Source organism: Spodoptera frugiperda, chromosome 17 (assembly GCF_023101765.2).
Source record: "Spodoptera frugiperda isolate SF20-4 chromosome 17, AGI-APGP_CSIRO_Sfru_2.0, whole genome shotgun sequence".
Classification (NCBI taxonomy): domain Eukaryota; kingdom Metazoa; phylum Arthropoda; class Insecta; order Lepidoptera; family Noctuidae; genus Spodoptera; species Spodoptera frugiperda.
The window spans coordinates 2,249,779-2,266,314 of record NC_064228.1 but is presented as its reverse complement, the minus strand read 5'-3'; the positions used below and the strand labels follow the sequence as shown (position 1 = coordinate 2,266,314).

Genomic DNA, 16,536 nt, shown 5'->3' with positions numbered 1-16,536 from the left:
GACCCTATGTGGTGCCATTCGCACAAAGAATTGGTGCGGAATTCAAATTAATGCACGATAATGCCCGCGCTCATACAGCTAGAGCCACCAGGGAAGCTCTAGACGAAGCTGGTATACAGGTGTTACCGTGGCCCGCCAACAGTCCGGACCTTAACCCAATTGAGCACATGTGGGACTTGTTGAAAAGAAGCGTTCGGAACACAAATCAGCCTGTGCACAACGAAGCACAACTCATTAATGTGCTCAAAACCAGCTGGGAACAAATTCCAGAAGAAACGGTGCGACACCTGGTTGAGAGTATGCCATCCAGACTTCAAGAATGTGTTCAGAAGAGGGGAGGCCATACACGGTATTGATAAAAGTAAAAAAAAAACTAAAAAATAAACTTACTTTTTTAAGAAAACCCTTTTTTGTCATGCATAATTTTAAGAAAAAAATATTATTTTATTAAAAAATTAACATTGACGTTTGTTTTTTATTCCAAACATTAATTTTAAGTTAATTACATTAAAAATTAATCAATTAATTAAATTCAATAATTTTCCCACCCCCAAACTTAATAACTTAATAAGAATACTAAAAAAACATGGTGGCCCTTATTTTGTTTTGACTAGTATAGTATATTAAAATAGTGATCTTAGATGTTGGCGCCCAACAAGGGACATTTTGTTTTTTAGATTTTTTTGTATAAAAAGGGTTGTGGAGTAAAGACTCGTGTTTAACAAATTGTTTTTCTCTTCAAAGAATTATTTATTATTGAATAGTGATTTTGGAGCTACGTTTGATTGTGTTTGTTGTGGATTTTGATTTCATATTATTTTTTCATTATGTATCTTTTTAAATTTGTTCGTGATGATGTTAAATGTTTTTTTATTGTTCTATTTCTTAATATTTTACAAACACTTGTGTACTCTTTATATTAATTTTCTTTCGCTTGCATTAACAACAATTAAATTAAAAAAGAAACACAATCAGACAAGCTCCAAGGTATCCGTTCACGTTCTACGTTCTCTTTTATTATTTAATCAGTTATGTTGTTGTAAATAATTCTATAATACACCGTAGGCACACTGTCTCTAACTTGTCACTATTAACCCATTCGTAATGTCTCGTCTGTGTGAATCATTATATGTGTTTATTTATCATTTTTTATTTTATTATTATTATTATTTCTTAAGATGAAATTGTCTCCCTCTAAAGATTCCGAGCTCTTTTTTATTTTTTATTTTTGATATACTCGCGTCAACGCAGGGGATGCACGATGCTACCTACCTCCCGTTCGTCTCGATTCGCACTCAGTACCGGTCAACGCGCTCAAGTCCCCCCCTCCCCCATTTTACCAAGTAGTTCTTAGACCAAAGCATGATGTACTCCCCTTTTTGTTTTCTTTAGTTTTTTTTTTATTTTTTGCTAAACAAAAGTGTGTGCTAAGGCTACAGACATGCCTACATGCTTTGAGTGTTGTCAGTAGTGCTTTGTCGATAGATAAACTTAAAAAAAATATTTTAAGTAAGTATACGGTTTGTGCCTCGTCGACATTGAGAGAGGTGTACGGAAAAAATATTAAAAAAAAAGATTTAAAAATAATGTAGATTACATCTCTCGTGCATCCCCCGTTTGACGTTTATATTTTTTTTTACCTAACCGTACGCTTCTACTAACGAACGTCGACGGTCGCGACCTCTACCGGTTTTTACGGTTTTTTCGCTTTTCTAGTCTATTCCACAACCCTTTTGATTGCGACGTGACGGAATTTTATACGATTTTTTTTTTGTTTTTTTTTTTTCTGATAATCTTTTTTTTTAACGGAGGGAGTTACGTTCAGTATTGTGCATCTTGTGTTGCGGCGCGAGAATTTATTTGTTTATAGGATTGCCATTAATTTTGTGTTTAAAAAACATTTATTGTGTATTTTCTAAACTAAAAAAAATGCATTTTGCGAAAAAAAAATCTTTGATATGTCAACATTGCAACAGTGTTTTAACTGGCATGGCAATCCTAAAGAGTGGCAGTTAAAAAAAATGTGCCAATAAAAGTGAGCCGGATCAGGAAGAGGGGGGTGATTCGACACGCTATTGGTCGATTCGCTTACCCGTTCCGTTGTACGCAGGTTGAATCAGAATCCTTGAAACGTCGCAGGGAGCGGACGTGCTGGGAAGATTTAAAATAATTAATTATTATAAATAAATTATAGGGAATTGTATACAGTACCGATCGCTCTATCAGCCAGTCGTTGGCCCGTAGAGCTTATATAAAATATTCAGTGTATTGATAATATTTACTAACAAAATGTATCTTTAAATACTTGATCTTGGTACTTTAAGTATTGAATATGACTCAGATTTTTTCTTCTTTTCTCCTCTATGTTGTAGAAAATATTTTCATTATATCTAAGGGTCTATATCACAATGTTTGAATAACATTTTTGTTAGTTGTTGTTGTTGTTAGTTGACATATACAGCAACTCAGTCAGACATATTGAAATAGATTCTTGTTATTAAAACTGTTTTGAAATTATTGGAGGATAAAATGGCTGTTTCTCTGTATACGTGTATTACATGTCGTTCCAGACGTAAGAAAGAAATATCTGTACCCTTAGTATAAGTTTACTTTACGTTTAAAGTAATCGAAACGAGAACGCTTTTGACGCGAACGCTCTGATTGGCTGGCTCGAATAAAACAACCAATCAGAACGCATTTCGATTACTTAAAACATAAAGCAAACTCGTTCAAAGGTACTTACTGGTCACCTCTCTCATTTTTGTTATAAAAAAGAGTGAAAGAGAGTTTAGATATTGATTTTCATAAACTGGAAAATTACTAATTTGGAAAACTATATCTACCAACCGTAATATTCTCAACCATTTTGTTTTCCAATAAATTCTAACTACTGAAGACTGTTTGAATAGATACTCAATATAAAATATTATTGATACACTGTATATACATATAATTAAAACAAGATGTTGTTTGTAAGTGTTAATCATTTTTTTTTATAATTGGCGTAACCGTGATGTTTCAAAGTTAATAGTTTACATATAAAATTAAAAATATTAAAAGATTTGTAATCATTTATTATTTCGTCATTATGGAAACGATTATAATCGCGACGACTTCTGTCTACACGTTATTTTATTGAAATTCTATTGATTTTTTGATATCTAGAAAAATTGGTAATAAATACTGTTTTAATTTTATTTTTGGGGATTATATGCTAAACAATCAGATTTTGGTAGTTAATAATGTAAATAGAGTTGAAGAAAGACATAGTTAGAGTCGACTACGTAAGTAATCTCTATTTCTTTCAATTAACTCATGAGGGATGCGATTTTCCAATAAAATAACAAAATAAGACTTCTGCACCCCTTTCTGCCTATAGGCGTTGGCCTAGTTTTTGTCTCGAAACTTAATATTAACAAGATTGAGTGATTGGTAGGACACTTACCTGCCGCACTCAGACACATTTAATGATTACTTAAACTATTCCTTAGTAACGATTTTGTATCGAAAACAATTGCTAAGGACTGGGTTAAAGTAGCAATTAAATGATAATGAGTACGGCGGTATGTGTATAGTCGTATCTTTAACTCTGTATATATTATGTACTGCCAATGTCTATATACTATATTATGATACAATATATATTTTCTTAAAATAATGTGTAGCGGACCACTAGTCCCGTCGCGGTATGCATTTCATCACTAGCTCATAAGAATTATAGATTTCTATCTTCGAGCGAATTTTCAACATTCCAGGGTTCCATATTATATATATTTCGTTTTTTTTTCTCTTTCTTTTTTTGTATTATATTTAAGTTCACAAAAAAGCACAAATCTTGTTTCGTTCTTTTTTTTTAATTATTATTATTATTTTTAAACTCTAAATTCTGAATTCTGTAGATCGTTAAATATTTCATTGACTGATACAATATTTTTTTGTATATTTGTATTTCATATATTATTATGTTAAATGTATAGATAAAATATTTCTGTAGTGAAAATCTCATTGTTGGGTTTCTATGTGGACCATAAAATATATCCTTTATTGGAAAATATATCTTACAAGCAGAGGGACTTTTGGAAGAGTGAATTATGTGGAGGGAAAATGACATAATTTGTAATGATCATCTGTATCAGTAAATTAACTGATTCATGCAAAGAAATAGGTCAAATAAACCCCTTACATGCCTTTCCTTCTACAATATCACTATTTAAAAAGTTCCTCAATTGCAAAAATATGAGTCTAGAAAAGAATATAACAAATTATTAAAATTTTATAAAGGCAACACTGTACACGGTATTGCCATATCAAAAAAAATATCAAAAATCTACAAAAGTACCTAATACTCTGTACCTATACTATATTTTCAAAACTAAAATTAAATGGTCCACAACGCAATTATGATTATATTTAAGGCGTGAGTGAGATAATGATCGATATATTATTATATAATACTTTGTGTATAATATATATTAATTCATACAAATAGTATTTTTTAGCGAATAAGGTACAGGAATATAGGCTTCGGTACAAACATTCAGTAGATGTTACCACAACATGTTTAGGCAGCTATATTTTTTTAATTAAAAAAAATACATTTTGTTTTAAAACTGCAATGTAAAGGACTTTCTTTCCTGTCCTTTACTCCCCCTCATTTAGAAGTAGGGAATCCGTCTCAGTTGAAAAATTAACATTGTTTTTTGTACGAGTTGTAAAATTAAGATTGCATTTAAATAAAACGGTTCTATTCTTGTTCCTAAAATGTTTGATGATCACAGTAGACATTGAGTTTTCTTTTAATTTTTTATATTGTGTGTCATTCCAGTAAATGTGGATTTATACTACTAAATATAAAGTTCTAAGGAATAAACGTTTCACTTGTAATATCACTGTTATACCTTGTACAAAAAATGACATTACTTTTCTTACTGCACCTAATGTCCAATTCTAAAATATTTTTTACTAAAATTTAAACGGATTTTTATACATTTCTCATTAAATATTTCCATACTTTTGACTCATTAGTTCGTTCATACTAGTAAGGTGTTTAAATAATTTTTGTAAATATTATATAAAATAAACATAAAAGCGTGCGAGTGTCGACGTTTGAGCATTTTCTAAAAAAAAATAAAACTTTTCTATATTTCATGAGAAGTCCATTATATGTGGTAATTGTAAGCGTATTCTAATTATATATTAACTTTTCTATTATTTTATTTTTTTCATTATAAAATGGGGTTCTTGATTACGATGCTTTACACTGTATATAAGCGTTCTATATACTTGTGAAGCGTTATTCGGCGTTTCATTGGCCGTTGTAACATACACACACATACTTCTCATATCTATCTACATATAAGGGCCGATTAGTACAAAAATATCATTAAAATATTGGCTATTTACCGAGACGCCCTTACATCTTTTCTATTATATGATAAAATTTTATAATACTACACGTTTTTAACAGTAAAAGTGTCGCTGTCTTTCTAAATTGAGAGGAAACTTAAATATTCTCTTACTTATAGGAACTTGAAGAAATGTACAATTGTAGTAGTTTGGTATACCCGTCGGCCCAGTATTTGTTGGACGTTAGATAGAATACTGAACAAATTATGTCAAAACTTAGGTGCTCTTGTAAGAAATAAACCCGTGTGAAAAGATAATTGTATTTTATTACTCTTTATTATTAATAAAACGAAGGATAATAGGAATATCGAAGTTCTCAATCGAAATGTAATACTCAAATGTATTATCCCACAATATTTTCTGACGCATATTCTTAATATAACATTACAATCCAAACTATAGCACTTTAATGGTAAGCGTCCACAGGCTCGCATCGTACGCATCGCACGCAACGGATTTTAGTTTGTCATGGCGTCCACTGACCACGTGTATCAGCATCGTACGGACCGCATCATCGGCAATGCCTACATGCGATGCGTACCGATGACGTCATACGGAATGCGTACGATACGTGCGATGCGTACGATACGGGCCTGTGGACGCTTACCTTAAAATAATATTTTTGAGTACGACATCGAGTATATTTTGACATTTAATTTAATATATAGATGAATAAATATATTATTGGATATATCTGAATAATATATGTACATTATATATCAATCTATAATTTTTACGCACACGAATAGTGCAGTTTTTATTTCTGCGAACATGTTTTTTTTTTATTTTATCTTTAAGCAATATGATTATTCTGTAACTGTTACACGATGTAGGAACAATGCAATACATTCTAACTTAGTTCGCTAAGCGTAGTTAGATATTTAATTTTAATACATTACAGCCGAGATTTTTTTTTGTCTATTTTTCATCCTATTTTTGCGTTTCAACGACGAAAGTGTCTCAAGTTTGAATGCACTGGGAAAAGCATAACAAATTATGATAAAATAACGATTAGAAAATAACTATAGTTTATTTATTTTTATGACTGTACCTAGTAGGTACTTTATAAACTATTATTTTTTATCTTAGAGCCTTGCTCATCCCCTATAGGGGGCGTTTGTTTAAGTATATAACACATATATATTAATATTTTATCAGCCGTCCATGCTTTTATGTTTTCGCTGCATTTTCCCAGTACATTTAAATCAATAGAAAATTATATTTAATTGGTATCGTAATACATTGTGTTCCAAATCATGGGCATTGATTTAAGATGCATTTAAACAATGTGATCTTTTAGTATTTGGAGTTTAGTAAAATTCAAAAATATTTCCTACTATAGCATAGTAAAGAAATTTAGTTAAAAGTTTATATAAATGACGAATGTTTTTGAATTATACAAACGCTAAAGACTTTTATTATGTGAATTAAGTTGACCTATGTAATTGTACACATGTATTGAAGTGGATTCCTATTTTTTGTTTTGACAATACGCAATAAATGGATGTGTTATGCTTCTCCAAATAATCAAGTTTTTAATAACAAATATTTGTTTTATTTTATACCTCTCCAACTTTTTTTCAAACTCCCTGTGTATTAGAAATTATAAAAAAGTAATCGTATAACATTCCGTCTTGTCGCTCAATTATATATTTTTTTAATTTGATTTAGTAGAATTTATAAATGATAGTAAATTTTTTAGACATATTTAAAGATTTTCATAGAAAAGAAATCTATTTTAATATGACTTAATAGATTTATTAGGGATTTCTTTTTATGTAAAATGGTGAAATGAAAAATAAAAATGACATGTAATAAACGGTAAGTATTATCGCAGACTGTCGGTATTGGGCGAGTCCACGGGGCGCGCTAAACCGCGTATTTTTTCCTCTCTGGACATCCAACGGAGGTAGGCCGCGAGGCAGACACCAAAACTTATGTTTTTACAAGTTTTTTTTTGTTTTTTACTCAAATTTTTGGTGATTTCGGGAGCTATGTTTCGGTGATGTTGATGTGGATGGCGAAATTGTTTGAGTAAATAAATTTTGGTTTGAACTGTGAAATGGTTTATTGTAAAAAGATATTATTTTTACTTGAACAGACAGTAATGTTTGTTTACAGGTGTTTCATAATATACAATATATTCAGTTGATTTACCTTACCATATGACATTGAAAGTAATTGAGCTCAATAAATAGCTTGAATGTAAAAACAAATACCAAAAAGTAACATATAAAAAATCTATTTTTAGAAATGGGATGTAAGTAAGTAAATTACTAAAGCTCACTGCCGAAAAAAATTGTTGAAGGCAAATCAGTGACCGACGTAGCGGTCAAAGTGTTAAATTATATTTATTCTAATCACATTATTAAAGAATGTTCATAGAAACCCAAAAAAAAAAACAGTATGATCATTCATTTTCACATACATTTTGCCATTTCGTATCCACATCAATATTTCGACATCGCTCAGCGAAGGGTTTCAAAAGAGTTTGTGTGTGTTTTAATACCGTAGTCCAGCCGATTTGTACTTACTTTATTTAAACCACAAAAAGCATGAATTTACCTCTAAATACATAAAATATTCAACTTTTTATTAAAAACTTTCAATACTGCATGTCAGATTTAAAAATAAGCATATTTTTTCCAATCTCTCATTAGGTAGCGAAAATTTTCATTTTTCTTTTTTTAATTCTTATATATGTATTTATCCTTAAAAAAATAAACCTACAGTACTAAATTGGATGGATTACTTTTTCAGTTTTTTTTTCGTGAATAACAAAATTTACTATTTTTGATTTTTCCTTCTTTGACTACTGACGTTTTGACTCGAAATCTTTTTGCTGTTAATCAATCATGCTGCATTTTTCTATTCTTCTATAAAATAACAATATTTTTTATCAGGTCACCATTTAAAAAATATAATACAATCATTGCATGACATCTTAATTATATTATTTATCAATTACATCTATAAATTTAGGTTGCATTCAAAAATATACAATAAGGCATGGTTTTGCCATTTTTTTTTTATTTATTTTTAGTGTCATCAAGGTAAGTATAAAAATAAATTAGGAAATCATTTTTGTAATATCGCGGGAATGCTTGATCTGTGCTCAATGTCGCTTGCCTAGTGTGCTTGTGTTTTTGAGATTCCCTTTTCATTCAAAATGCACTTCTGTTCACATTGTTAATATTTGTAATACACTGGTATTCGAAATCCAACCAGAAATATAGAAAAAAAACCTTAAATTTTTTGGTGAGCCAAAAGCGACAATAGCGCCACTTTTAAAGGCTTATTTTTCTGGTCTGGATTTTTGCAAGATTGCTTGGTTATTTATTCTCCTAATATTTTATTTTTAACTTTTTTAAGATCCGTTTGTAACAAAGTGAGTTTTTTTAATATAGTTTTTTAATAAAATATTCTTACCAGCGTATAACAAATGTGCAATGTATGTATGTACTCGTCGCCACACCCTGTGCCCCTAGTGTTTAGCATTAGTTTTATGTTTTTCTGTTTTTAGGCCTTTGGACGGTACGACCCCGAAGCATGCGGTAGGAGCTAGTCCACAAACCATGCTTGGGTAATTATCCTAGTTCATTTTATCCTTTGTTTGTTGACTGTCCGGCTCTGAAGCGCTCTGTGTACCGCCTTCCTAACTTTAGATGCAGTATGAAGACATTTTTTTGACGTTTTTGGTCGTCTTAGATTTTTTGTTGAATGTTTTTTTTTTCTAATTGTTACAAGTTGTGTTGCTGATTTGTTTGCTCGGTTGTTTAAATAAGATTTTAGAAAAAACCTTTATGAAAAAATATTTTATTCAGAATATATTTTTTAATGTTAATTTTTGTGATATTTTTCTTGTTTTTATTTCAACAACCGAGCAATCAACGCGCTTTCGTACTAACAGCGCTTCATTTTTCATTTTAATTACAACATTTAACATTATTAGCAGTTGCTGTCTCAAATCTTAGTTACTCAGCGAGATTTTTATCAAAAACTACACAAGTTATATACCATATACATGGATTTTATTTGAAAATTTACTTAAGAACATTACTATAACAGCAATATATAAATATTTTTTATTGTATCTATTTCGTAGTAAGCCCTGCTTTGGCATGGCCAAATGTAGAATTTAGCTACTCTATGATACACATCAATTAAATAGGAGATACTCGATCCATCCAGTAGTTTAGATTTTACGATTAATTTTTCATTTTATTTCTTTCATTACTTAAATATATTTTTAAATTCCAAAATTACTATACATTTTATTTCAATGTTGTCTCGTGAATAATTTTATTTATTTTTTCACAATTTTTTACATTTACAAAATAAGTACTACAGTTACTATTTTACAGGGTTTCTATCGAAATGGAAAAAAATCAACTTCTAACACTACTTTACAGTAGAATAATTATCTAGAAGCCAATTAATTTAAAATTATCAAGTAAAAGATTTACACATAAAGTGTTGACACTAATTATTTAGTCTTACAAGCGATTATTTTTATCTTGTAAATTTACCCTGATGGTAACGTAGGCTATACAGAGGTAAATCAGCTAATAAATCCGTTTTATTTTTCTTCCCAACTCTTGTGTATAATTTGACCACGTCTAATGGAGAATATACTACATTACACACAGGCAAGGAACCGGTAATGAGGAGCAGGTGAAACCGCGCGTACTGCGATTCACGTGGAGTATGAAGACCACGTCCTCACGCGACCCCAACGAAATCATGGCGGAGATCCGCAAGGTATGTATAGAAACCATGGAATGTCAAAAGATAGGGGTAATTTTACTCTATACAGAGGTATCTTAAGCTAGAGAAGTCAATTACTAGTTTCCTTAAAAAATGTTCATAAGAATTATAGTTTTTGCATTTGCCAGATGGCGCCTCTAGCGATTAAAGTCATCTGTTTTAATATGAATTCAAGAGTTCCTTCAATAAAATATAACTTTCCAGTACTGTTATTTCTTTCAGTATCCTTGACATGTTTATTTTCACATCAACGTCACATTATTCTCCCAATTTCCCTTTACACCAGGTACTTGATGCGAACAACTGCGACTACGAGCAGCGCGAGAGGTTCCTGCTCCTGTGCGTGCACGGAGACCCCAACGCAGACTCCCTCGTGCAGTGGGAGATCGAGGTCTGCAAGCTGCCGCGACTCTCGCTCAATGGAGTGCGCTTCAAGCGGATATCTGGTGAGTAGTTGGAGACCTATGGATAGAAATTGTATGATGGAAGATTTTTTGTATTCTCATTATAACTTTGTGTTTGTTTAAATTGCAGGCACCAGCATTGGCTTCAAGAATATTGCGTCTAAGATCGCAAACGAACTCAAGCTGTGACTGCCCGCTCACCCCCCCCGGCGGCGGCGGCGGCGGCGGGCCGCCACGCCCCCCTCGCCCCCCTCCCCGCAGTCGCCCGCCTCGCCCCCGCGCTCGTCGTCGTCCCGCGACACGCCCCCGCCGCCGCCGCCGCCGCCGCCCCGCTCGGACTCGCTGCGGCTGTCGGCCGAGGACATGGTGCAGGTGGCCAACGGCGGCGCGCGCACCGCGTCGGGCGCGCTGGCGCACTTCCTGGCCGCCTACACGCCCGCCGAGCTGGCGCTGGCGCGCTCCGACTACCTGCGCGCGCCGCCGTCGCCCGCGCGCCCGCCGCCCGGGGCCCGCGCTCGGCGCTGTCGCTGCGCGCCGCCAGCGAGGAGCCGGCGCGCCTGCTGCGGCCGCCCGCGCACTACGCGGGGTACGCGGGGTACGGCTACACGCACAGCGTGCACACGCTGCGCCGCCAGGGCCGCGCGCGCTCCCCGCCCTCGCCGCCCAACTTCGAGTTGAGCTGCGACTGCCTGCCCGTGGACCCCATCCCGCCGCCGGAGCTCTTCGACTTCTAGATCGACTCGCTTTCCTTCGAATTTTGTAAAAATTAACTGGCGCCACCGTCGCTGGCGGCACGAGCCGCGGGCCGCTCCCCCTCGCGACGTTACGAATGATGCGTTTGACAATCATCTACTTATATTGTTATTCCTCGTCGAATCCTCATTCGTAACTAGTGATGGGCAATGATAATAATCCGGTTAATATCATTTGGCTAATAATCGATTAAAAGCAGTTAATAGCCATTAATAGCCAATTTTGGCTGATAACCCTGCTATTAATGTTATTTTAGTGATTGAAAATTTCCCTTCATGGTTTTCAGGCTTAGGACTGTCAGGTTAGACCTCATTTTAATCATATTTCTTTATAGTAAATAAATGTGCAATTTAAAAGTAGGCCTGTTATTGCAGGCCTACTCTAATTCAACGAAAAGCGAAGTTTCGTCCGCAACTTCGCAGATTTCGTCCTACAATTCTATTTATATTTAACCTTCGGGAACCAAAATGAACGAATAAAATGAAAATAAATAATAGGTTTTGATATTAAATTAAAAATAAAACGTCATTTCAAGTAATTCTATCAGTAAACCAATAAAAACTACTGCCGAAGATTAAACGAAACTTCGGATTCGAGAACCGGAGTAGGTTCATTACAGTCATAGGATATTTCATCGATTTCTGATGTTGGATAGAAAGGTTCCGAATCCATGTGGAAATCACTTTCCGTATCTATACTTAACGGTCTGTTTTCCAAATTCCAGTTGTGTGATATATACCTACGTTATTTTTCCTGCGGTGCGTGGGTGCGGGGATGCATGTTACCTCCTTTTTAGGGTTCCGTAGCCAAATGGCAAAAAATGGAACCCTTATAGATTCGTCATGTCTGTCTGTCTGTCTGTCCGTCTGTCCGTCCGTCCGTCCGTATGTCACAGCCATTTATTTCCGAAACTGTTGGGCCTACATAGTTGAAACTTTGTAGGTTGATGTATTTGGATAACCGCTATTCGAATTTTGAATAAAAATTATTAAATTTAAAAATTAAACTCCATGAATGGATTAAAAAAATTTTTTTTCAGCTAACATATCCATGAGGGGTGTCTATGGATAGGGCTTTAAAAAAGACATTAAGGTTTCTAAAACCGTTTTTAGTCAAAATCAATCGTTTGAAAGTTAGACGCCTCCAAAGTGGAAAAATGAGTGTCCCCCCCCCCCCTCTAACTTTTAAAATAAGAGAGTGAGGAATCTAAAAAAATATATGCTGTAGATTTCAATGGAAACTACCAACGAAAATTGGTTTGAACGAGATATCATTATTAGTTTTTAAGAAATAAAACATTTTCAAAAACCGCAAATATAACTTTGTCGTTCATACAAACACTATGCAAAACCAAGTTATTTTATAACTTTGATATTATGTCATCTAATTGCTGCTACGGAACCCTTCATGGGCGAGTCCGACTCGCACTTGGCCGGGGGAAATCATCCAATGACTTCTCTCGCCTTAGGTGAGGCGAGAGGGAGTTTAAGACTCTTACTGACAAAAAACCACCCCGTTCCTACTCCTGCATTTCGAACCGGAGCTCCGGTAAACCCGCTAGGTAGTCCGCAACTCCGGATCAGGCATCACCCCTACTGGGCCCCATATGTGGTGGTCTGATGGCTTTTGAGGCGCGCGCGGAACGCGATGCGCCGCACGCACGGGTCTGGTTCTGGTCGGGCGGCGAGCTACCCTTGCTCGCCGACGAAGGAGGAGACGGCATCCCAGTCCCCCTCGCTCCGCACCATGGTCTGAACCAATGCCGGACGCTTGAGGTCACCGTCACCGATCCCTGAGGACACGGCGGTGCTCAGCCCACGCAGGGCAAACCGCTACCGTATGCTCCACCGTGTCCTCCGGGCGGTCCTCGCAGTGATGACACCCGGGCGTTTCCTCCCGCCCAATCAGAAACAGGAACCTACCGAAACTCCCATGTCCGGTAAACACCTGCGTCAGGCGGTAAGTGAGGACCCCGTGGGGCTTCTCAAGCTACTCCTCAAAGAGAGGACATTTATGGCTGCAATGACAGCGAGCCCAGCCCTCGGTTGCGACAGTCGTTGCTGCCATTCCGCCATGAGATCGCGCCGGAGCTAATCCCGCCACGCACTAATTTGGCGCGGAGTTTCGCCCCGGCGACGCGCGTCGGCGCGCAAACAGAAAACGCGCGCAAGCACCTTCGCCTCCAAATCCCACGGCAATAGTCCGGCAAGGAGGTTAGCCGCCTCTCCGGAGATCGTGCGATATCCGCGAATCACCCGGATGGCCATGACCCTCTGGGACGTGAGCAGCGCCCGAGCTGGCCGCCGCATCAGGTTCGGCGCCCACACAGGGGCGCCGTAGAGGGCCATGGACCGCATGATCCCCGCGTACAAGGCGGCAGGAGGCATTTGGCCCCCCGAGGTTGGGCAGGAGCCGCTTAAGTGCAGCCCCCGTCCGTTCCAACTTAGGAGCCAAACGTCGGAAGTGCGCATGCATGTTACCTACTATCGACTCAAAATAGCTAATAACTAACTTACTTAATATACCTTACATTTTTACGTATCGGTTAAAATTATTTTATAGGTAAAAATACACCTACCTATTTAGCTCGCTTTATTAAGTCAAGTAACTAATTAGGTAGATGGTTAAATCACAAAGCGATGTGTCAATAGTAATTATCTTTTTTATAGTATTGGATCTCTAAATTAACAAAACTGAATTTCCCGAAAAATGTGTACCTATTTATTTTATTATTAACACTTTTTCATATACAAATAGTGAAAATAAATAAAAACATTAACAATATGTTGAATCACACTGCGGACACGCACCCAATTTATGTTTACACTCACAGATTTTACAATAAAGCATTTATTTTTCTACATATACATTAATAGCAGGGTTATCATCCATTGCTAGGCTATTAATGGCTATTAATGGATTTTAATCGCTAATAACTCAAAGTAGCCGGCTATTTACCCAACACTACTCGTAACTGTGTACATCGGAGGTTGAGCTGGTGCGTGTCCGTGACATTGCAGAACAGAAGCTGCACTGTTCTCGAGAAGATACAGAAGTAACGTAATATTCCCCCACGTGGGGACATACAGCTCGTGTCGCGAGCGCGTGGCGCCGCCTGACTCGAATTTGTATTATTATTCGATTTATATCGGAAGTGTCTGAGTATGACAGTGACGTGACGTGGCGTGACGTGGCGGGCGTGACGCGGAGCGGGACAATATGTGCCAAGTGGTCAGCATAGTGCGTCGCCGAGGAATGATCTACATACTTAGTATACACTGCTCTCAGTTAGCGCATCTTTGTATAAATAATTTTACTCGTGTCATGAATTTTATTATTACATGATTGTTTTTTCTGTAGATAAGTCGGCCGCCTGTCCGTGTGTGCTGTGCGCTTTTTATTTAATTTATATTTGGAACTTTGTTTTATGAAATCGTGTTTTTTTAAAAGACATTATTTAATACTGCGCGCGGCACACCCGGCCAGGCCGCGTTATTGTGCTATCGCTTATATACTATTACATTATGTATTTTAATCGTTGTAATAATGTACAAAGTGAGTTTGAGCTCAACAGATACAATCTAGCTTAGTGTTAATTATATTTTTTTTTCATTTTCCAATATAACAAAATATAAATACAAAATATGGCTGTCTCTGAATAGCGATAAAATGTTTATATGTCATTGTAAGGGTCGTGCGGCCGTGGTGCGGTCACGGTGCGGCGACGGCACGGTGACGGCGCGGTGACGCCGCGGTGACGGCGCGGTGACGGCACGACGGCCACACGACGGCGCGGCCGCCGCGGCCTATCTTTCTAATTATAAGGCTGAATTAGAAAGTGTCAAAGTGTGGGAGCGCGTAGTAAGTTCACTTAAATCGTTAGCCGTGTACGTTGTACGTTGTATTGTGATCGAGTATTACGGACCTGTAGTTGTAGCAATAATGTGAGGACGCTCGTCCCGCTCGTCTCACTGTCCGCTGTCTCTCCGTGTAACAGCCTTTATATTGTGATTCACTAAACCTTCGTTTTCGAATCGTGTGGAGCTTTCGTTTGATCATTTGTCGGTGTGTGGACTGCATACGTTAGTGATAATGTTATATGAAGTAGGTATGTCTGTCTGTGTGCGCCGGGCGGCCGCGGCTCACTTTTCTAATATATAATTAAGTGTAGTGTTATAAACTTTTACATGGAATCACAAATTCTGACGTGTCGGCGGCGACTGTCGTGTTGTCTAAGCCAAATTGTTCAACGTTGGCGCCATGATGATACTTCGCTACATTATTGTTAATTAATTACTTCAAATACAGTAGAAATTTATTTTGCTCAAATACAAATTATGTCCTTTTATCTAGGGTGGTCATATTACAAATCATACGGCCCTATTTACAAAGGCATGTAACAAATAGAGTTTCAAATGCAATCAAGTGATTTTGTATGTAACGCTTTTATTTATTGTAGTAGTGAACAGTAGAATTAAATAAAATACAAAACTAAACCGCAGGTTACTTTAAATTAATGTTTTTAAACGTAATTGTTAATATGAACTCGGTATATTAATATCGGGGGTAAGAAATCATGAAATACATAAATATTTTTATTTTTACGAAATAATGCAATAGTGTTTATGAGAGGACGATGCGACCAGTTGTCCCGAAATACATAATACTATTTTAAATGTAGTTATATATATTTATATATATATCTATATATATATATATGAGCTTTGTTTTGTAATCATTTAGTGTAGTACATTTTGCCTGCGAGGTGGACGTGTCGAAGGATTTGTGAGATATTCAAAATGAAAAATAAATTTTATTTTTAATTCCAAATGCTTGTTTGTTTTCAAGTCCCTTTTTCTCTAGCGTAAGAAATATAAATAAGTATGGTACATATTGATTTGATGCAAAATATTATGACATCGCTTTTATCCTTGAAGCGGAAGGCAAAGGTGCATATTACGGCATGTAATGCCATACCTAAAAGTGGGTACATTTCACCATTTGTGTTATAAGTTCCATGTAATAAGGGGTGAGCCTATTGCCATATACTGGGCACAATTCCAGACTCCGTGCTATCACTGAGAATTTTTCGAAAATCCTAAATATACCTAGTAATACTTGGGAATCGAATCCGAGAGCCCTTGCCCGGCAGTCGCTCTTGTGACCACTCGTCAACGAGGCAGTATTATGGCATGGTAACACATTA

At 36.2% G+C, this 16,536-nt stretch overlaps 2 protein-coding genes and 1 long non-coding RNA gene across 20 annotated transcripts in view; 2 read left to right on the top strand and 1 right to left on the bottom strand.

The window, feature by feature from the left end:
- Window positions 1-10,859, top strand: part of LOC118276662 (serine/threonine-protein kinase MARK2) — a 203,074-nt gene extending 192,215 nt beyond the window's left edge. For 12 of the 18 annotated variants that reach the window (XM_050699704.1, XM_050699700.1, XM_050699699.1 and 9 more), the window contains 5 exons: window positions 7,244-7,315; window positions 8,930-8,989; window positions 10,056-10,167; window positions 10,460-10,619; window positions 10,708-10,859. In XM_050699704.1, coding sequence (XP_050555661.1) covers window positions 7,244-7,315; window positions 8,930-8,989; window positions 10,056-10,167; window positions 10,460-10,619; window positions 10,708-10,766 — 463 coding nt within the window. In that variant the 3' untranslated portion in view covers window positions 10,767-10,859. Of the gene's footprint in view, window positions 1-2,110; window positions 5,664-7,243; window positions 7,316-8,929; window positions 8,990-10,055; window positions 10,168-10,459; window positions 10,620-10,707 lie in introns of those variants that run through there. The other 6 variants (XM_050699705.1, XM_050699697.1, XM_050699693.1 and 3 more) reach the window with 5 other exon arrangements.
- The window catches only part of LOC118268738 (uncharacterized), a 242,283-nt gene that overhangs the window by 9,151 nt on the left and 216,596 nt on the right, over window positions 1-16,536 (bottom strand). The window lies entirely within an intron of this gene.
- Window positions 10,903-11,463, top strand: LOC118276665 (uncharacterized). Its single transcript, XM_050699745.1, is given in 2 exon segments — window positions 10,903-11,078; window positions 11,081-11,463. Coding segments are annotated over 2 exon segments (369 nt in total). The 5' UTR covers window positions 10,903-10,940; the 3' UTR covers window positions 11,312-11,463.